At 33.4% G+C, this 23,199-nt stretch overlaps 1 protein-coding gene across 4 annotated transcripts in view; it reads right to left on the reverse strand.

The window, feature by feature from the left end:
* Positions 1-23,199, reverse strand: part of LOC127717736 (uncharacterized) — a 154,804-nt gene that overhangs the window by 85,367 nt on the left and 46,238 nt on the right. For 3 of the 4 annotated variants that reach the window (XM_052223506.1, XM_052223504.1, XM_052223503.1), the window contains exons 20-43: positions 23,060-23,197; positions 22,434-22,598; positions 21,797-21,946; positions 20,841-20,933; positions 20,032-20,179; positions 17,912-18,051; positions 17,279-17,496; positions 16,281-16,473; positions 15,560-15,742; positions 14,940-15,137; positions 13,948-14,161; positions 13,173-13,522; positions 12,266-12,496; positions 11,106-11,249; positions 10,299-10,467; positions 9,281-9,456; positions 8,183-8,444; positions 7,415-7,608; positions 6,945-7,031; positions 5,669-5,908; positions 5,058-5,219; positions 3,497-3,665; positions 1,072-1,250; positions 388-543 (exon numbers count right to left, since the gene is read on the reverse strand). In XM_052223506.1, the coding sequence (XP_052079466.1) occupies positions 388-543; positions 1,072-1,250; positions 3,497-3,665; positions 5,058-5,219; positions 5,669-5,908; positions 6,945-7,031; positions 7,415-7,608; positions 8,183-8,444; positions 9,281-9,456; positions 10,299-10,467; positions 11,106-11,249; positions 12,266-12,496; positions 13,173-13,522; positions 13,948-14,161; positions 14,940-15,137; positions 15,560-15,742; positions 16,281-16,473; positions 17,279-17,496; positions 17,912-18,051; positions 20,032-20,179; positions 20,841-20,933; positions 21,797-21,946; positions 22,434-22,598; positions 23,060-23,197 (4,359 nt within the window). The remainder of the gene's footprint in view (positions 1-387; positions 544-1,071; positions 1,251-3,496; positions 3,666-5,057; positions 5,220-5,668; positions 5,909-6,944; positions 7,032-7,414; positions 7,609-8,182; positions 8,445-9,280; positions 9,457-10,298; positions 10,468-11,105; positions 11,250-12,265; positions 12,497-13,172; positions 13,523-13,947; positions 14,162-14,939; positions 15,138-15,559; positions 15,743-16,280; positions 16,474-17,278; positions 17,497-17,911; positions 18,052-20,031; positions 20,180-20,840; positions 20,934-21,796; positions 21,947-22,433; positions 22,599-23,059; positions 23,198-23,199) is intronic. The other variant, XM_052223505.1, reaches the window with a different exon arrangement.

A 23,199-nucleotide genomic window follows, 5' to 3' on the forward strand; every position in this document is an offset into this window, starting at 1 on the left:
ACATTAGCATTGTGACATTTGAAATGATTGGAGAATGCACGAATGTGATAGACGACTATTATTGTGTTACATGTAAGAACTTTTTTTAGTATGTTTTTAACTGCACATGCTTTTATTTTGTTATTTTTCTGATTAAAAATGAACATTTTTGTACTCTGAATGTCCATTTTTGTGTAGTTGGGTCTCATCAATAAATATTCAACATCTCCTTTTATGTATTGCATTAAAAAATGCATTCATAATGTTTTGGATAAAGGAAATCTACATACAGCCTAAATAACCTATAGTACAAATTATATGAAAGCATGGGACAGGTTACAAGTAACATTTTTATAAAAAAAAACCAAAGTATTCCATTTATATACAAGCCAAATTATTGTTTCATACCATTAGGGCACAGTGTGGGTATAGCACTTCCTGTTGGACAGTAGGCACCCATGGGACAGTCAAGGAATGTAGCAAGGTCAGAACTTTCTGGACAATAGTATCTCTCCTGACAGAATCCCTCTGGATCTAATAAAGCAAGCTGTCCACAATAGTAACCTGAAATATATTTATTTTATACTTAGTACTGAATACAAGTTAATAGTATGGATAATACAATCAATGGCCATTCGTGATGATATTCATATTAATACCCGTTACAAAAGGTTTATCAATAATTTTGCTATCCCTTGTGGTAAAATATTCAGCACAAAGGGTGAATCCATGGTAAATTCAGTATAAATCCATGGTAAATTCAGTATAAATCCATCTAAATTCAAGACCCCATGAACGTTTTCTTCATTATACAAATGATCATCTAGAATTTTTAAGTAAAAGTGCCATTGAAATAATTTTTTCTTCAATAACAAGAAAATGTAAGTGATTTGTGCAAAGTGTATCCCGTCTGAAAATCACTAACATGATACAACTCAACATTAAAAAGTTCTCAACCAAATATAAAATCCTTTCTCAATCTGTAAAATTAATGAAAATATTGACAGATGAATGGGCAAGGTCATAGCAATATCCAAGCTGGGGTATAATAAGTGGGTCTTTTTGAACATGTTTTAATCAATAAGACATTACCTGCAGTACAGTTGACACATTCACTTTCTCCAATCAGTTTGGTCATGTTTGAGAATGTTCCTTTTGGACATTTGACCGGTTCAGAGGTCTGGATTGGACAATAGTGACCAGCTGGACATTCATCAGCATCTGTTCCTTGGTTAGGTGTTCCAGTCATTGCCCCTTGTCGGCAGTAGTATCTGAAAAATAACACTTTGACTTCAAAATCACCATAAGAGCAATAAAACATTTTCAGCAATGGTATTCATAGTACTTTTTCTGTCTCACTATTAAATAAAAAAAAGTTGCTGCTCGCAAGAGTTGTCATGGTGCATTAATACTACACTGTGAATACTAAAATACTTGAATAAGACCATTTTACTCCGTCTGAAGACCTGTGTAGTTCCTGTATGTTCCTGTGGGACAGAGGTACTTTGTGGTACTCAATGAGACATGGTGAGAGATATTGTTACCCTGAGAGACATGAACACTTTCCCTGCAGCACAAATCTTTGAATAATCAGTCTGGGCCTGTAGATCACAATAGTACCCTCCAGGACACAAGAGACAGTCAGACTCCATCTGTAGACCTGTGTAGTTACTGTATGTTCCTGTGGGACAGAGGTACTTTGTAGTTCTCAATGAGACATGGTGAGAGATATTGTTACCCTGAGAGCAGGGCTTCCAAAATTTCCTGACGACAGCCGGACATTTTTCAAAGAAATATTTTTGACGGTCAATGATCAGCTGGATACTTAAATGTAACTGAGAGGATGCATAAATTGATATATGTGTCTAAATAATTAGTAGTGTTATATGCAATAAAATTATTTATAACTGTTTTGTTTTCTTCATTCTAAAAATAAATAAAATATTATCCTCGGTATTGTGTCATTTTTCTGTGTATCGTGTTACAGTAACCATCATTGCATCAATCAGCTTCAGTACCTGACTGTTCTCATGTTTTTGTTTCTGTTTATATAATCTATCTTCTCTCTGTGAGTACTTAACACTTTGTAAATTAAGGCCATCTTATTTGAAACTGTTGATGTTGGCTTTAATTGCAGTACAACTTGATCATCAATACACGTGATACTTTTCTTTTTGTGTATTGATTACCTGACCACGTGACTTTTACAACTGATGCGGTATTTATAGATAACATTGAGGAGGCCCAATGAAGGATATTGTTTTAAACTGATCAGTTGACTTGTCGATCATAATTCCCACGGCGGGACTTAACTTTATGTCGGACATCACCTCTTTCTCTATAACATCGGAAATTGTCTGAATAAATTCGGAGCAGGCATTGTTATCTTGATATAATTTAGAAGTGATCACGGCACCATTTAACTTAGTTAAATCATTTATTGACTGAAATTTGTCCATTGGTAAGTTTTCTTTAGCAATAAAGTAAGCGTTTACATTTGCCCATGATGGCAGATTTGTAAAGTTCAATTTGAGACAAAGTCTTTATAACAGTCTGAGATTGTCATGATTGAATATTATTCTTTATGATTTTAATTATAAAAACAGTTTTTAATATGAAAACAAGAATAGAGAACGCCCCCCTTATTTATTGGACAACTCAGCTTGGTATACCTAAGCGAAGCTATTCTCAGTGTTTTTCCTGTATATTTTAGTAAATTTTCCCCTTGAGAGTACCCCAGTATTTAACACGATGTACAGTGTTAAATAAAATAATATACATCATACTTATTATTTATAAATATCCTTATTTGAAGAATAACTTTTAAATATCAGGATACTTTTTTAAACTGAATGCTCATTTAAAATAATATCTATAAAGCGTAATTAAATAGGATGTTGTTCCATACACGCTTACATGTTTGACCTCGTTTACCTGATTACCTTTATGTACATTGTTACGCATCATTAATTCTATTGATAAAGACAAGCTAAGGACACCTCATCAAAGGTAACAAACCTGTAATCAGTGAATGATTTATGGCTTCAATATAACTTATTGAAGGGATAATTGTTTGACAGCTTGTTGTTATTTAAATAAAAGAAAACGTGTTTTTTCTACTTTTTATTGATGTACACAAGCTAAAGACCAAGCCGTACATTTATGTACCCAGAGGATTAGACTAACTGAGACACTTCAAAGTATCTGAAATATGCTGCTTCTGTTTTATTAAACCCAATTATGACCGAAATATCTTTGTGAAATAGATTGCCACAATTATAAACTAAAATGCTCAAACGGACATGCCCAAAACCCCAAACGGACATTTTTATCGATCGATAGTTGGTAAATATTGAAATGACCGTTTCATGAAAATGCCTTGAATAACAAAATGTGGCACACCAATTCTATTTGACCGTTTGAGGCTGAGAGCAGCCGGTCTTTTTATGAAAGTTTCGGTCAAGTCCGGAATATATGACCGTTTTGGAAGCCCTGCCTGAGAGACATGAACACTTACCCTGCAGCACAAATCTTTGAATAATCAGTCTGGGCCTGTAGATCACAATAGTACCCTCCAGGACACAGGAGACAGTCAGACTCCATCTGTAGACCTGTGTAGTTACTGTATGTTCCTGTGGGACAGGGGTACTCATTGTCATATTTAGTACCATTTGGACAGTAATATCCTGAAATAAAAATAGTAGGGTTTACTGACCTATGTCAGAAATATTATCAAATAAAAATAGAATGTGTTAATGAGGCACAAATGCCCCCACTTGTAAATATGCAAGAGTCAATTTACTAATTCAAACCTATTGATGTTTTGCTTTCTTTGAAACTTATAGACATTTGTTTCTGTATGTTGTCATTAGAGATTACTCAGGGGTTTGAGTGCTCCCTTTGTTCAATAACAAACAGTAATGGAGTAACTTGAGAACAGTGTAAGTTATGCCACCCAAATTTAAACTTGATCTGTGTTTGGTGGTAATAAGCATTGTGTATAAGTTTCATAACATTTGGTTGAGGCAAAGTTAAGTAAGAGTGTGGAAATGGTAAATTCACCAATATTTTCATTTATTAAGGGACATAACTCTAGAACGGTGAAAGTCTTGTCACCCAAATTCCAACTTGATCTGTGTTTTGAGGTAATAAGCGTTGTGAATAATTTAATAACATTTGGTCAAGGCAAACTTAAGTAAGAGAATGGAAACCAATTTCGGGACATACGTACTAATGGACGATAAACCTTAAAATGCCCATTCTGCCATGGCAGGGGCATCAAATCACAACCATCATAGCATAAAAAGAGTTAGATAAGATAAGTGAGCAAATGGAAAATTTTATCTGAAAATAACATAACTGCAAATTCTATTGATATTTTTAAAAGTCTTCTGAATGGTAAAAATTTGAAACAAAAGGAATTTGTCCCTACATAATAGAAGTAAGTCATTTCAGACATTTTGCCAAGTAATTTGTATAATGGTATGTTATTCAAAACTTATTACAAATAGTTGTTTTATTATGTGATGTCTTCATAAGGATTTTTTATTAAAATAGTGTGAGCCAACAAAAGAAGTCATTAACTAAGATCGTCCCCAAGATCCAGGTATGATTAACATGGTTTTAATAAATTTGGAATATTTTTATTATAGAACATTTTAGCAGTTACAACAACTGATATAAAGGAGAAAAGTTTATGGTGATGAAATGCTCACAAAAAGTTATGATAGTCTCTCAAAATAAGGATCCATGATAAATTCATACACGAGATTATAAGAGTAAAATATATTTTAAGTTTTCATGAGTAATCTCCATTTTATGTTCAGGGCTATTCCATTAAAATGTATGTGGGAGGGTAGGATCCATTAAAATGTATGTGGGAGGGTAGGAGAGGACTTTTAAAATATCCCTACAACCAAGAACCATTTTTTAGATAATTTTGCATAATGGTAATAGACGCATACTGAAAAAAGACCCATGACCCACATTCAATAATTAAACTTCCCTTCCTACCCTCCCACATACATTTTAATGGAATAGCCCTCATTTGTTTTGTAAACAAAAATAATTTCACAAACCTTCTGGACAAACGGAACTGCTATACAATACTACTGGTGCTTTGACATTGTCACAGAAGTAACCAGTAGGACATTCTTTACAGGTTCCCTGTTCAGTCTCATCTTGGTATGTTCCTGAATCACATCTGACTTGCTGGTGGCTTCCTTCTGGGCAGTAATGACCTATAATTAAAAAATACTATGTAATAATTATAGCCCACAATGTTTCACTTTATTTTACTTTCTACTTATTCATAAGTGAAATACAAATAAAAGGAGGTCTCTTTCATTGGTGAGAGGAGCTGGATTTCCAACATTTGTCCAATGTGTACTTTGATCATCATTTATCTTTTTTTATTTTTAAGAACTGGGTGTTTTAAAAATAAAAAGTTCTTTCTCATTTTTAGTTAATTACATAATTCCATAAATATAAATATAAATGTGAATCATGTAATATGTATGTTACTTTATGGAATTGACCTGTGTTTTTCCATCCTTATACAGTACACATGTATACTCGTTCAGAAAAATCTTATGTGTGTGTCTTATGTGACCAAATAATCATAACTTGAGCGTGATGGCTTCTTATTGATTCTTTAATTAGAATCTAAAGGTGATATATTGACACATACCTTGTGGACAAGTGTATTCTCCTGGTGTTGAGATGTTCATTCCAGTAGGACAATAAAATCCAACAGTACAGGGTCCTGATGCTGCAGGGTTTCCGTACCCAGCACAGTAGTATCCTTGTAGACATGTGTGACAGTCTGAGAGGTCTGTACTTCCTGTAGTGTTGAGGTAAGTCCCTGGAGGACAGTTGGTACCACTTGGGCTACCGATAGGACAATACTGACCCATTTGGCATACATCACCTGGAATTAATGGAAGAGATTATTACTATTAAGCATTATTGTATGATCTGTAGGAATGTTCTTTGATAAATTATAAAATATTTTATTATGGCATAGAGTTGAATTAAAATATTTTGGGAAAAGTTTTTCATTGCCTGATAGTTAGTACAGCTGTTGAAAATAGTCGACAGTATGGTCATGTGTTCTCTTTTATAAAAAAATATAGATCTAGGAATGAATTATCAGGAAATCTCAGTCATCCTAAAACCACTGTCAAAAGTAATACAACAGCAATTTTACCCTAAAAGAAAACAATGTGTTACTAAAAACAACTATGAGCCTGACCTGCAGGAGCTGGCATTAAGATCCTCATGCATAGTTGGTTACTAGTGTAAGCCTGACCTACAGGTGCTGGTGCAAACATTTTTAAGTCTTTTCAATAAGTCTGGTTGATAAGTGCTGCTGTAAAGGATCCAGAGAACTTACCAAAGATAGCCTGACTTGGTACAAGCACAAAATGTGGTGGGATCACACCAGATTTACCTAAGCACAAACCTCCCCCTTTGTCTATCTAGACCGTATGTCTTGTCACTAAAACACACAATAAAACTGATACTTCCCATATGCCTAATAGCCTGACCTGGTACAGACACAAAATGTGGTTAAGTTAAACCAGTTTTACACCCACATAAACTCCCCCCTATGCCTATCTAGACCATTTGTCGTAGAACTAATACACACAATAAAACCGTTACTTTCCAACCCTGATAGCCTGACTTGGTACAGACACAAAATGTGGTTAAGTTAAACAAGTTTTACACCCACATAAACTCCCCCCTATGCCTTTCTAGACCATTTGTCGTATAACTAAAACACACAATAAAACCATTACTTTCCAAACCTGATAGCCTGACTTGGTACAGGCAACATGTGGTTTAGTTAAACCAGATTTACACTCACATAAACCTCTGCTAAATAAAATAAGGATATGTGGTATGATTACCAATGCCTATGCCTACGTCGTAAAGCTTAAACTCTCAATAAAACTGGTACTTACCGTAAGCCTGACCTACTGGTGTGGGTGTAGACGATCCTCCATTACAATAATATCCTGCTGAACAAAGACCAGTCTCATTTGATAAACCTGAAATAAAAAGTCATTTTACTCATAATACCACATCAAATGTTGTCAGTCAGCACAAGGAATGTTTATTAAAATTTTTAATCTGTCCAAACCCCTACTTATATAAAGCATTGGATAAAAGATGGGCAAGATTGCAATGAATTTCACCATTGTCAGAAAGTCAAAACTCAATGAAAATATCATTGTCAAGGACGGATAAGGTGGCGAGAAATTGTACCATTATTGTCAGTAAAATTTAATTTTACCATTACTGCCAAGAATGGATAAGAAGGCAAGAAATTTTAACATTTCTGTCACAAAGGCAAAATTGAATTTAATTATATTTGTCAGAAAGGCAAATCTGAAATATTGTCATGTAAGGGCAAGAAGGCAAGAAGTTTTACCATTATTGTCACAATAGTATCCAGGTGTACAAGGTGTCTGTGAAGAACTACCATTAGGACAGAAGTTGCCTGCCTGACATTCTCCTCCTTGGGCAACATCATTAGGTTGGGCAAACTCTGAGCCTTCTATACAATACCATCCTCCATCACACTCTCCTGTAGGCATGGCAAGTCCTTGTGTTTCACAGTAATATCTGTAAGACACAGGTAAACAAAATTAATAAACTTCATAAATATGATAACAGAACTTAATTTATATTCCATACTAGAATTAAACCAATTTAGAACTTTACATATTGTAAAAAACATCTGTCTTATTGCTGAAGACAGTATGTTAACCTGTAGATTTAGTGTCATTCGGCTGCTGTCTCATTCATGTATGCCCCACATTTTCTTTAACAGGTCCAGACCACTACCATATGTGGAAAATAGGTCACAGAGATCAGATGCCTATATATTCTTATTTTTTCATTTGGGAATCAACTTCAGCATGGAAATATAAGGCGACACTATAAAAACAACACCTGGAAAATTTCGTTTATTTTCTAAATGAGAAAATTACAAGGAGCAAAGTAAAATTGCAAGTTTGAACAATGTTACAATCTTTTTTATTGCAAGATATAAATAAATTCAAATTAGAAAATATTGATATTAAAAAAATAAGCAGTGTTCTACATTAACATATAATTTTCAAATGAATTAGCTAAAACCTAGTGGTCTGGAACCTTTTAATTCCTACGAACAAACATCCCCAAAAACAGTACTCACCCTGGTGGACAAGCTGTACAATCTGTGGCCTGATCCTGTCCTGTGTTGTTGTTGTATTTTCCTGTAGGACATGGATTTGTATACGGTAGCTCTGAATTGATAGGACACCAATATCCCATGGGGCAAGGTTCTGGACTTGATGTACCAACTAAGCAGTAGTGTCCCTTTGGACAATCGTAACATGCTGACAATCCTGTCTGGTTGGTATAGTACCCTGCTGGGCATGGTGTGGGACCCTGTGATCCAATCTCACAGTAGGACCCTGAAAATAACATCCATCAATGGTATAGATAATGTAAATTCAGAAATTTTTGCGAGGTTTTTATTACCGGTAATGGGAATAATGCGACTGGGTGAGTATTGGAATGATAAGAACTCACTTTCTAATATCTGATACATTTATTTGTATGCAGATATTCTGGAAATTGCATTAATATTGCATTTTTGTCCATTCTTCAAAAATCGCAATAATAAATGCATGCAATAATTTGTGAATTTACCTATTTCAACTAGTGTTAAATTATTTAAAATTTCACATATTCCTTGTACAAAAAATACAAACGAAAATTGTTCTTTTTATAACAGTATTTAAAATGGTAAATGGATTAAACACATATTCATGTTAGTGTATGAAAGAAATACCTTCAGCATCTGAAACAGCAAATTAATTGTCACTAATTCAGAACTATCTTTATCATGGAAACTACATGAAATTATATCTGCTTTGAACTTTCTTATCAATTAAAATGCACAAAAAGTCTTTTGGTTATTCAATGTTGTTGTTGTTAAAGGATACTGATAATTCGTGAATTTTCACATGGATTTATTATGGTTTTTGTTGCCCAACGACAAAGATGTGACATTTATTATTGCGATTTCAGGATATTCTTCATCCAAGTAATGCTGTTAAATTAAAATTGTTAGTTTTTCATTTTTTGCAAAACCTACTTTTGCAATAATAAAAACATCAAAAAGTTTTGAATTTACAACACCCCACCTCACCTTTTCTTGGCAAGGTTTTTTTTTCAATCTAAAAATGGCTGCTCAAAGTCTACACATCGTGGGATAAATGGCGAGTGTGATGTTTGATTAACATACCTGCAGGACATATATCTCCATAAGTTGAATTGACAGGTGTTGGCTCAGGTGATTTACTGCTACAATAGTACCCAGCAGTACACTGTGGTCCTTTGTCAGTCATGTTCTGACTGGGACAATAGTACCCTCCATCACAATTTGTACAGGCAGCCTCAGATTGTAGCTTGATGGAAAATCTGTAATAAATGAAAAAAGTAAGGGCTGGTCCAAAAATTGAATTTGAGGGAAGGAGGATTTTTAATAACCCAAACCATCCACAATATAATTTTTATCTTATTCTATATGATTTTCAAAGATGTTGTCCAATAACATTTTAATGAATAAAATATACCTTGCTTTGAACTAGACTGACTCAGTGAGTTCGATCAAACTTGAAAACTGGATACAAACATTGAATATATTACCAGCTCTGGGAATGGTAGCCAAGTGTAACAACACTCAAATAATACTGTTGATTCATTTTTTTTCCCAATGATTTAGGAAAAATTGTATTTTCAAGGCTACTGTAAATTCAAAAATTATTGCGAGGTTTTCATATATGCAAATATTGCAACTGGGCAAGTTATTTCAATAATAACTCACTTTCTGATATCTGATGCGTATATCTGTATGCAGCTTTTCCCAAAATCACAATAATTAATGTCGCATTTATGTCCATTCTTCAAAAGTTGCATTAATAAATGCATTCAATAATTTCTGAATTAACAGTATTTGATTTCTAATTTTGGCAAAGTCTGCAAACAAGCTCATAAAAAAGTGTATTTGGGTTAACAATTTAATTAGTTGTTCACCTACAGCCATAAAATCAACAAAAGTTGGTATTGCCTGAATAATATTGAATCCTTAGTTATGAAAATTATTTTTTTTGTAGGACAAACCAAGGTCATCACTATGGTGGGACAAAGATTAATGACGAAGTTTTTGCTGGATATAATATTGGAACTCTCTGTTAAAGACAAAATAAGAAATAGAAATCATCCAAAAGTTATCACTATGGTTACTTATGTGAGTTACTTACCCATAAGTTCCGGCTGGACATGATGTTGGAAGAGAACTCTGCTCTGGACAATAATGACCTTTTGGACAGACGCCAGAAATGACTCCAGGGTCATCACCGGGGGTGGAAACACCAGATCCATATTGTGAGAAATGTCCTGCTTGTATAGGACCTGTTACGTTGGTAAGGGCTATTAAAAAAACAAAACTTGGAACTAAAAACATGTAATGGTTTGTGAAAAGTATGACAGTAAATTGTATTCTAAAGCATACAATTTACTGTCAAACTTTCAACAAGTTAATAGGTTTAAATAAAAAATAGAAATAGGATTAATTGTAAGGTTTTAACATTGCTATATTCATAGTTGGAATTCTTATTCCAAATATTAATGTCAATGAGCACTTTTTGTTCATTTTTTTTTTCCCTTATATATATAATAAGAAAAAAAATTATCATTCTTCGATTGTTAAGAAAGATGTGAATAAGTAGAAAATTGTTAATCGCTAAAGTCATTGTATTAATCTCTTGATGTCTTTGGATTTTTGAGTCGTTGGGTTGATGTTTCATTCACAAATACCCTTCATCTATTATTCAAATCTTATTAGTACAGTTTAAAAAACACTGAAGTGCTTCATACTAAAAATGTTTGCATGATCAACACTTCTAAAACCTTTTACAAAAAAATTATAAAAAAGAAGCATTCGATTCATATAATAACATTTTTAAAAATGCTATAATCATGAAATTATGAGTAAAATAACAAAATTCAGAAAAAAAAGTTCTACATTTTCAACAGTTTATGCATTCAGTTTCAGCAGTAAAACCTACCTGTAGTTTCACAATAATATCCTCCATCACACGTTGTACAGTCTGATTCAGCCTCAAGACCCTCACGGTTACCATACGTCGCCACAGGACAGGCCTTAGGTTGACGTAATTGTTGGGCTAATGTACTAGCTGGACAGTAATATCCTGAAAATTATATAATAAAACATCAAATTCCATGAAGTATTAAAGTATAAAGTATGACTCAATTATTTTTGAAAATTAAAAATATTGGAGATTAAGTACTACAGAGAAAAATATGACAGACTCAACTATTTTTCATAATTCTAAATATTGAAGGATTAAGTATTACAGAGAAAATATGATAAACTAATCATTGCCTTTCAAACACTGCAAATTCCTATATTTTTTCATGTTTTTATTTTTGCCAAAAAATTGCAATCAGATTTCACAAAATTCAGAACTTGAATTTAAAAACTATATAGCATTATTTGTATGTAGCAATTCTTCAAATTGTAAAAACTTATCTCCCATTTTTGTCCAACTACCATAATAATAAATGCATTCCAACATTTCTGAATTCACATTATTAAAGTATGACTATATTTTTAACCTCAACAGCACCATTTTTCAATAAAATCAAATTCTAACTTCTGGAAATTAAACATTACAGACAAAAATATGGCAAACTTCTAGTTGCCTTTCAAATAGTGATTTCTTCATTTCCATTGGTTAGTCGTGTGAGTTTAAAGCAAAACTTTAAGATGTCCTGTGTTCCCACCCTTAAGAGTGAATATACCATTTCTTTTTTCTAATCATAAAACTTGATTTTACGATACCTTGGAAAAATAAGAAAGATATTGTATTCAATATTTTACTAAATCTCATGCTATATTTGAGTGAACAGTGGTGGAGCCAGGGTCAAATCCAGGGTTAGAGGAAAGTGAGAAGTAACTGTCATTGATGTTAGAAATAAAGCAGTGTTGTATGGGGATTTTTTTCAAAAACGATTTCAGACAAATAATTTATACTTTTTCCAATCAAAAGGGATGCTGTCTACAACCACTCTGAATCCACCACTGGCGAACATGAGTGGGTTTCCAATGATGGAGAGGTGAAAATAGAAAAATCTAAGTCAGCTGTAGTGTAGCAAAAGTCTTACCAGCACAGATTGATATTTTTGCCATAGAAACATATCTTACCTTGCGGACATATTTGTGGTGCAACACCAGGATAACACATGTAGCCTGCAATACACAAAGTACACGAAGAAAGACCAGTGTTGTTGGCATAGTAACCAATGGCACATTGTTGTGGTGCATCACTTCCTGTTGGACAGATGTGATAGAGTGGACAGATGTCACCCTCAGTACTGTTGACTGGATCTGGAATCCACGATCCTGCTGTGCAATAATATCCTGCGTCACAATCACCTGTGTAAAGATTAAAATCAACATTATGAAAACAACATTACTTATTGTTTTCTTTTTTCTTTGAAAACTGATAACAGATATTAGAACCTGTTGAAAAAAAATGCATCTAGGATGGTTTTTTGTTATAGAGTTTACACTGTAGCTGTACCCTATGTTTTATCTAACAGTTGTCAAATTCATGTTTGAAATGTTTAAAGGAAGCTGTTATTTTCATCAAATGTAGTAATTAATTTTATGTTTAATTGCAAATAAAGATTTTGACACAATCAAATGAAAAATTAAGAGATCAAGTAAAATTGACCTATAAATTTTTTTTACAATGGTTTGCTTGAATTAGCTTTATACTACAGCTAGAGCACTTCATGTTTTCTTTATTAACAAATGAAGTAATATTAAAGTGAAATTCTATACAATGTTAATTTCATATAACATCACTTTTCTTCAAAATATGAGGCTCATTTAGGGATAAAAATTAGTTTTATTTTTGTGTAAAAATTTTGTTACCTATAATTGTATCAGCTGCAGTATTCAAACCTCACCTTTACCAAAATTTGTATGCCTCGTACGAAAAAGTTTATGATTTACTGACAGTGACCTAATACTGTATACTTATATGCGTTGATTTCTTTTAAAAAAACAAACATGAATTACAGACAAAAATAAAATTGCTTTTTACCGGAAACATCAGTGAGTGCAGTGTCGTTACAATATGTTCCTGGATCACAAGGTAGACATGCTGCAGCCTCTGACGTTCCTCCTCTGTCAGGGTTATATGTCCCTCTCGGACATGGTGTCATCACAGCAGTACCAGACAAACAGTAATATCCAGGATGGCATGTGTCGCCGTAAGTAATTATTGTCTTATTTCCGGCAGTATCATTGTTATATACGGGATCATCAGACAGAGCGTTTCCATAACAAATGTGACCAGCTTTACATGGTCCTGTTACGTTGACAGAACCACGATCCTGACAAAAAGACCCAGCTGGACAGTCAGTACAATTAGCTATGTCTGTCATGTTCTCTCTGAAATTTAAATTTCACATTCAGATATTTTGGCGAAGTTATCGAAATAATAAATCTTGCATTTATGTTCATTGCAAAAAAATTGCACTAATAAATACAAACTAAAATTTCTGAATCTACATTACTTTAGAATATTTATAATAACATTAAATTGTTGATACCAATTTTAATGTATTTCATGCTCATTTTCAAGAATAATGTCTCTTCAATCATGCTTGAGGTCAATATCTGAAACCTTTAAATTACTATTGAAGCTCTGAAACAGTTGATAAGGACTTAAAATATCATTATAAAGGATCTAAGTGAATTTATCCTTTGCAAATGAATATCTAAATAAGGTATTATACTTTTTCCAGCTGTTCTAAAAATTCATGTGCCTGCACTAACTGTGCACAGCGATTTTTGAATTATACATGTACATTTACCTATCAGAAAATGTTCCTGGTGGACAATCCAATGGCACATAAGTTCCGTTTGCACAGTATTTTCCAGCTGGACAAATGAAGAATTCTGTCATGGCTTTATTTGGACAGTAGGCTCCAGGTGGACACTCGAAACATTCAGCGTAACCATGGTAAGGCATGAAAGTAGCTATCTCACACTCCTCCTGGGCTGTCGATCCATTTATAGCAAAGTGACCTGAAATAGGAATTATTTCACTTTCATCATCTACGATTATTCTGTTTACAAAATTTATCCTTTCTATTGTTTTGTAAATAAATCAGGCAATCAGTTTTCTCATTTGATTTGTTTTAACATTTGTCATTTCCAGCCTTTTATAGCTTGCTATGTGGTATAAAATTTGCTCATTGTTGAAGGCCATACAAATACCTATAGTTACTAACCTTCTACATCATTTAGTCTCTAGTGTATAGTTGTCTCATTGGCAATCATACCACATCTTCTTATTTTTAGAATCCAAAAAGTGAATATTTAAGGCAAATTTTACATGCTGTAGACCTGGATATTTTTTGCAGGTTGTTGTTTCATTTTTCATGTTTTTGATACATAGATTAACGTATGTAGGTTAAATTCACACATTTACAATGGGTTGGCATTTCATATCACTATTGTTACATTCTAAATACTATTTGCATGTGTAATATTTTGGTGCATTTTAAGCAATTGCCAAATGAACCCCCGGCACAAAAATTTTCCAAAACAAACACTAATTACTGATGTCAACTACTGTAGATTCATTATCATTCATTGGATACCAATTATCATGGATTTTGTGGGGATAGGTGAATCGAGAATTCAAATGTTCAACGAAATACAAATTTGGTTGAATGCAAACTTTGAAAAATCAACAAAATCAAAAGCCCATGAAAATGCAAGATTTCCTCAATCCACGAAAATCGGTACCAACAAAAATAAATGAATCCACAGTATTACATAGACTTTTCCTAAATCTTACCTGGATCTGTCTCCCACTGGTATGGTACTTTAGCACTGCCATTACAAAAATGTCCTCCCCAACACTGTCCTGTTGGTGCCCCTCCAGCGACAGAGGAACAATAATAGCCTTGATCACAGTCAGTACAATCATAATCATTCACAGCTCCCGAGGTATTACTGTATGTTCCTAATGGACAAGGTGCTGCTTCATATGAACCTAAAATTATTTTTATATGAATATGACAAGGCGCTGCTTCATATATGAACTTAAAATTATTTTTTTATGAATATACAGTCAAACATGCATATAATTGTTACCTGCCATGTGTGGGATTCGAACTCACGTCAGTGTTGACAGGCTAGTGATACAGAAGTTCGACTACTATGACAACTCGGCCACCGGTACCCCTCTAGACTATGTGTTGTTTGGCTTTGTTTGAATCAATTTTTTACAGGAGGAGTAAAGTTCTGGTGGTTGATGTTATCTGTTGTGATTCCTTTTATTCTTTTTTATGTTATATTGAATGTTCTGACAAAGTCAGAAGATATACATTAAAATAGAAAAAACGATTAACAATGTAACAATTATGTTGGCATTAAAATAAACAACTTTTAAAAATATTTTTGAACTTTATGTACCTAGTACACAATATCCTCCTGCTGGACACAATGATCCAGTGGTGCCATCTGTTGGTGATGAACTGGTAGCTCCTAAAATACAGACATAACCAGGGTCACATGGAGCTCTAGGCTGGAGAAGACCTGGTGCATCACAATACTGTCCAGGGTCACAGAGTGGGCAGCTCTCAAGGGATGGTAGTCCTGAAAACAGAAAATACAAGAATATGCCAATATCAGGTATTCCTAAGATTTCACTTTATAATATCTATAGTGTTTTCTTAGGTGACTTTAATGTTCTACAGTAAAAGGGGGCCAAAATATGGATGTTCAAAAATCCAACTATTTTTTTCAAAAAAACGTTGCATTCTAATCCATTATTGAAAAAGTATTGGGAACCACTAATAAATTGCATATAGAAAGGTAATAGCAGTAATCTACATCTTTGATTGATTGATTGATTGTTTTTGTTTAACTCCACTTTCAACCCTCTTGACTATTTTATGGTGGCCTATTTTTGTTGGTGGAGTACCTGGAGAGAACCACCAATAATCAGCAGGAAAACCTTCAATCCTAGTCAAATAAGGTCAGAGGGAGCACATCTTGTCATAAGGGGGATTTGAAATCACAACCTCAGTGTTGCCAGGCTAGTGATAAATCTGGATGGGCTACTTAGACCATTCTACCACCAAGGCCCAATCTGTATCTTTGATGTCAAGATCTAACACGACATGATACATACCAGATACATTTCCATATCTTCCAATAGGACAAGGTTCTGGTTTGGATGAGTTGGCAACACAGTAATATCCACGATCACAGATTGTCTCAACACTGGATGCTATCGGACAATAATATCCAGCACTACAAGGTTTACAACTGGCTAGATCTGGAGTACCCTCGACATCGGTGTAAGTTCCCTCTGGACACTGGGCCTGTAAAGTAAAATTAGAATGCAGATGTTGGTGTGCTAAGAATACCTCAACTAGTATTCAAAGTATCTGAAACAGGAATTAGGTTTCAGGTATTAGATGGGAAGAGCTCTCTTCACTCAGATAAGCTGAAGACTTAAAATATGAAGTCATTCACTTCAGTTATACTTGAGAAAATTGTGACAACCTTTTTTTAAGTTCATTTACTGTATTGAAAAATGCAAAGTAACAGTAAACAGTAAATAAGTGACTGTCAGATCTGAAAAGTGCTCACTCACACCTTACAACTCATAAATGTCAAGCTGCAGACCATATTATGAAATCATTCTGTTCAGCAGTAGAGACAAATGTGACAGAAATATTTGTTAGAAGAATGGAGGAACAGACAGACAGACAGACAGACAGACAGACAGACAGACAGACAGACAGACAGACAGACAGACTTGTGTCTAACAGAAGTTTATTTACTACAAACTAGAGTGTAAGCACACTGGTGTACCCTATACATCTAGATACTAATTAGTCCATTTGAGTTATGTAAATCTTCAAAAATAAGTAATCAAAAATCAAAATTTCAAATGCCATAGATGATTTTATTTCCAAACTTTTGTCTTAGTGTTGTTTAATCAGTAAAAATTTACAAAAGATGTTAAGTTATAAGTAATAAAGCCAAACCAACCAACTTTTATTTTTGAGAAACCTTTCTTGTCACAATGCTATCAATAAGAAACACCTGAAAAATGATCAAATAAAAATAGTGTAAGCTTTTAAAAATTATTAGGTAAAATCAAAGCATTGTGAATTTTACCTGTCTAGAACCATATGATCCAATCAAAGCTGGCACTGAACCGTAGGTATTTGTTATATCGGTAGGGCAGTAGTATCCCTTCTCACACTGTCCTGTAGGTGTTGACGATCCTTCCAAACAGTAGTACCCAGCGTCACAAGGAGCACAATCAGTAACAGCCGCTGCACCAACAGTCTTTCTGACCGTTCCTACGGGACAGTTGGTTTCCTCAACAGTAGCTGAAGAAAAAAATTGATCATGAATCTGCCAATAAAAACTAGTTCAACTTAAGGTTGTACAAAACACCTGACTAAAATTAATTTGGCTTGTTTAGTTTTCATAAAATTTTGACTAAATATTTACTTTGACCCTTTGACGAAAATATAAAAATTTCAAAAAACTTAACCACACACTTCATCGGAAAATTTCATTGGATATATAGCAGTTTGACAAACACAAATTTGGATCATTGAGAAGCTTAATATTTCCTTAAAAAAAGAACACGATTAAAACGGTCAGCTGATTTTTACAGAGTTATCTCCCTGTAGTGTTATGTACCACCTTAATGTTCATATAATATTATTTTCTGAGGAATATTCAATTTTAAATTCTTGGACAGAACTTCAGGAATTTAACTTGAAACTTGATTCCTACCTTCTAAACAGTATTTTCCAACAGAACATGGAGTGGCATCACTGACAGTAGTTAATCCTGCCAAACAATAAGATCCTGCAGGACATCTCATATCAGTCAACATGGCTTCCTCTGATGTGGTGGCATTGTCACAATAGTGTCTGAAATAACAAAAAAAGAAACAATTCATGCATTACATTTATCCTCTGTTTTTCAGTCTAATTCTAGACATGTCCATGTGGAAATATAAGTACTGTGTTAATACTTCTGTTGTGAATCCATATTAGATCATTCTATTTCTAGAGTGTTAGGTAAGAGTTCAATAACTAGTTCTAAACAGTTGAAATTAAAATGGCATCATATTAATAAGTGAATAGTATATGAATGCAAAATTTCAAAGTCAAATTGATCATGACTAAGGGGAAAGGGTCAAATAATTTCCATGGAAATGACATCTGATACTGTTAATTCAGATGATAACCATTGACTTTCTATACGTTGATACACTTTAACGGTACTAACCACAAACTTTAACATGTAAACTATGCAAAAATTTTTAAAACAAGACAGTGTCTGTGGAAGCTGGGCAAATGCTTTTCATGGGAATGAGATTTGCCAATGCTAACACAACTGCATACCAATTATCATTGACTTACTATAAGTGGTTATTCTTAAACTGACCTAATAAAAAACTTTTAAAATAAATGTGGATAGTGTCCACATGTGGACACAGATGATGCCCCTGCTTGCATATCATATAGTTATAAAGGGACATAACTGAAGAACGGTAAAAGTGACTGTACCCAAATTTGAACTTGATCTGAGTTTTGTGGTAATAAGCATTGTGTGTAAGTCTCATAACATTTGGTTGAGGCTAACTTAAGTAGAGAACAGAAACTAAAAATTCAGCAATTTTTCTATTTGTAAACACGCATAACTCTAGAACAGTTGTGTATAAGTTTTATAACATTTGGTTGAGACAAACTAAAGTTAGAGAACGGAAACGAAAAATTCAGCAATTTTTACGTTTATAAAGGGACATAACTCAAGGATGGTAAAAGTGTCGCCACCAAATTTCGTACTTAATTTGTATTATGTAGTAATAAGCATTGTGTATAAGTTTCATAACATTTGGTTGAGGCAAACTAAAGTAAGAAAACGGAACAAAAAAATTTGTACTTGATCTTAGTTGTGTGGTAATGAATATTGTGTATAGGTTTCATAATGTTTGGTTGGGGCAAACTTAAGTTACAGAATGCAAACTAATAATTTTGCAATCTTTCGATTTATAAAGGGGCATAACTCAATAATGGTTAAAGTGACACTACCCAAATTCAACTTGATCTGTGTTTTATCAGTGGAAGTAAAAATTAAACATTGCATTGTATAAAGCATTGATTTTAGTTGATTCAACTATAATCATGGACAAAGGAAGATAACTCTAATTTTAAAAATTACTTGGTATTTAGAAGAAAATAAAAATTTTACTATTTTTCCATTTATAAAGGGGCATAACTCTAGAACGGTTAAAGTGACGCCACCAAAATTCAAGCTTGATCTGTGTTTTGTGGTAATAAGCATTGTGTATAAGTTTCATAACATTTGGTTGAGGCAAACCCAAGTTAGAGAACGGAAACCAATTTTGGGGCGTACGTACAGACGGACAAGGGTAAAACTTATTGCCCCCACCGCTACAGCGGGGGCATAAAACTTATCCCAGAAATAGCATGCTTTTCTGCTTCCTCGTTTTTGTCACAAGCAAGACCAAAAACATCATATTAGTTGGAAATGTAAGCTTTTCTAGGACAAGCAGATACTTAATGGGGTGCAGTAAATGTCCTGTAAATAAGGATGTATTTAAATCTCAATGTACAATAACCAACACTAACTGACATCACAATGAGCTATGTGCACTAAAACATCAATTTGTTTGGAAATGGTATTGTCAAGTCTGATTAAGGTAATTTTGTTTAAACCCCCATATTAGGTTCTACATTATTCAACAGCCAGTGATTTGTGTTCAATTTCACCACAAGTAGGGTAAAATTAGAACAATGATGAGGTGAATTTCTGGAAAAAACACAAACAAACCACTGCCTGCTATAATTTTTTTTAATAATTAAAGGATAATATAAACTTACCCAATTTGACAAACAATACATATATATTGGCCTGGTTCTGAATACCATCCTACTGTACAATCTATAGGTGTGGTTGTTCCTGTGCCCTGTGGACAGTTGAACCCTCCAGGACAATCGTAGCAGTCAAACTGTCTTTTAGCAGGAGTGCCTGAAAGTAAAGTTAACACTCCATGAATATTCAACTACAATGTTGCTTCAAAGAAGTAATTTATTTAGTGTAGAACTTTCTTTAAACAGGTGTGCCTGAAAAGAAATTTTGCACTCCATGAATATCAAAAAAATATATATATTATGGTGTATCCAAAAAAATATTGCTTTGAAGTAATTTATTTTGTGTAAAACTTTGTTTTAGCAGGTATGCCTGAAAGGAAATTTAGCACTGCATGAATATTCAAATATAAAACTCCAAATAAATATTGCTTTGAAGTAATTTATTTTGTGTCAAACCAATCTTCATATGTTTTGTTGGTGTTGGTGTTGTTGTCTGTTATATGATCTATAAACTGTAAAGTGATTTAATAAATGGCATTTAAAATTGCCATTTCTTGAGCCAAGCCTGTATGCAAGGTTTTATTTTCAAACTTTTCATGTCTGTGATTTTTTATCTTCTAGAGAATGCAAATTTATGCAAGTGGATATTAAGATGTTTTTTAAAGCTAAATAAGTGAGTATAAACCCCTCACTTAAATTTACTTTAACAGTAATATCAATCTCAAATCGTATTCTTGATATATTTATTTTAGTTTGATAATCCTAAAAAATAATGATTGTAATTATCTAAAATTTCATTTTTGAGAGATCAACTATACCTAAGACATTTCCTAATGTATCTGCTCCATATGGCATGTAAGTTCCTGCCTCACATTCTGTTGGTTCATACACAGCAAACTCACAGTAATGTCCTAAAATACACATGATAATATAAAATTACCGGAAATAATTTATGATATAATATATTTCAATATTTTTTTATGCTTTTAAAATAAATATAGATTTTGTTGGATGTTGTCAACAATGATTTTTTTTTTTGGCCCTTGAAATAATTAGGTGTTGATGACAGTTTATTTGTAAACAATATTTAGTTTTATTTACCTTTACGTAGTTTTGAAGTCTATGATCTGGGCAATTGAGAGCTAGCCATGCAATTCAGACACTTGTCTCATTGATATATAACCCACATATGTGTCCAACACTTAATATGAAATAAAGCAGGTTGAAAAGAGATTTTTCCAGGTATCTATTCCATAATAATTTTTTCAAATTTAAGGAGTCATAAAATCTTCAGGCCCAAATCTAAATCAGTGACCAAACATTTTTTTGATCATATTTCTTTTCTAACGAAATAGTAATTAACAAGAATGTGTCCATAGTAAACGGATGCCCCACTTGCACTATCATTTTCTACGTTCAGTGGACCATGAAATTGGGGTCAAAACTCTTAATTTGGCATTCAAATTAGAAAGATCATATCATAGGGAACATGTGTACTAAGTTTCAAGTTGATTGGACTTCAACTTCATCAAAAACTACCTTGACTAACGAACGAACGGACGCACAGACCGAAAAACATAATGCCCCTATGTGGGGCATAAAAAGAATACTCACACATAGTATTCAGAATTCAGTTGTCATCTTTTTTTTTTTAAACTATAAAAGATCAATAGTAATATGCAGATAACAGTATTTTATTTAAAGATTTAAGGGCATCAATTAGCTATTATGGAGACTCTACCTATGAGACTATGAGACTGTATAATTAACCTACCTAGTGTACAATTTTTACACTGTGACTCAGCATACAATCCTAGTCCATCATTATAAGTACCATTGGGACAACCAAACTCTGTAGCAATTCTTGTTCCTTCTGGACAGTAGTACCCTGTCGGACATATTCCAGATACGGAACTTTCTCCTCCTGTAAGTTGAATATCAATCCAACATGTTAATATGATTAAAGATATTATTATAGCGTTGCATAGATATGTATAATAAACATTTGCAACTTGAGCACATGATACACCTGCATATTGAATTTGTTGCAAGAATAAGATGCAATAAGTATATTGTGTACCAGTTGTAATTTTGTACAAACTGTCAAAAAGTCAGTTTTTGTACAAGTTATCAGTATTTTGACATGCACCTTGAAGTTCATTAATTTTGAGATACAATTAATATGCTTGATGTTTCACACACACACATTTATATACTTTAACTAAACTAAGTCCCAAAATATCTTTCATTGTCTTAATATAAACTTGTTTAGTGTTATTTATAAAGCTGTAGCATGTAGTCATGTTATTATGATAATAAGCTAAATCAAAGAAAGTGAGCTTGTTAACTGGGTTTTTCTGACAGTATATTCAGTTATTAATTAACATTAAAGGGTGTAGTTAGGTACTTACCATTACAATAATAACCAGGGGTACATGGTGTACACTGTGAGGCATCATACAAGTCTGAAGCAGTAGAAAATGTTCCCGATGGACAAGGGTATGTACTGTCCGATGGTGTCTGTAGTGGACAGTAGAAACCAGGCTGACATGGCTCTGGTGGATTATCAGGCCATCCTGGAAATCAAATAGCATTTATAATTTGTCATTCCAGATCTTTATAGGCATTCTGGGTAATATTTCATAATCATAAAACAAAACATTGTGATTGGCTAACAACATTCTAAAACAATAGCAGTTTAACCAATGAGTTAATGTTATTTTCAAAATTCACCATTTAAAAATCAAACGCATTCTGGGTAATATTTTTAAAAGTATCCAACAAACTGTTGTAATTAGCTCACAAAATTCTAAAACAAAAGTCAACAAATGAGGTGTTGTTAATTTCATTTTGCTGTCCCATTGATTTACACTAATTATTCAAGGTAAAAATTGATTCATTAGGCAAAATATTTTTTTTTTTTTTTTTGTCAAGTATATATAATCTGCTTGCCAAAGTCAAGAAGGAAATCACTTATGCATCCCCTTTTTTATCAAGAATAATGCTTTTCCAAATTTCAAAGTACATGTGACCTCACCTGAAGCCCAATCACAATACATTCCCAGTGGACAAGTGCTACATTCGTCTGCAGACGTCAAGTTTGTACTGTTTGTGTAAGATCCAGGTGGACAGGGGAACTGGTCATCCACTATTGTTCCAGCTGGGCAAAAATAACCT

Source organism: Mytilus californianus, unplaced genomic scaffold (genome assembly GCF_021869535.1).
Source record: "Mytilus californianus isolate M0D057914Y unplaced genomic scaffold, xbMytCali1.0.p SCAF_10, whole genome shotgun sequence".
In the NCBI taxonomy this organism is placed as follows: domain Eukaryota; kingdom Metazoa; phylum Mollusca; class Bivalvia; order Mytilida; family Mytilidae; genus Mytilus; species Mytilus californianus.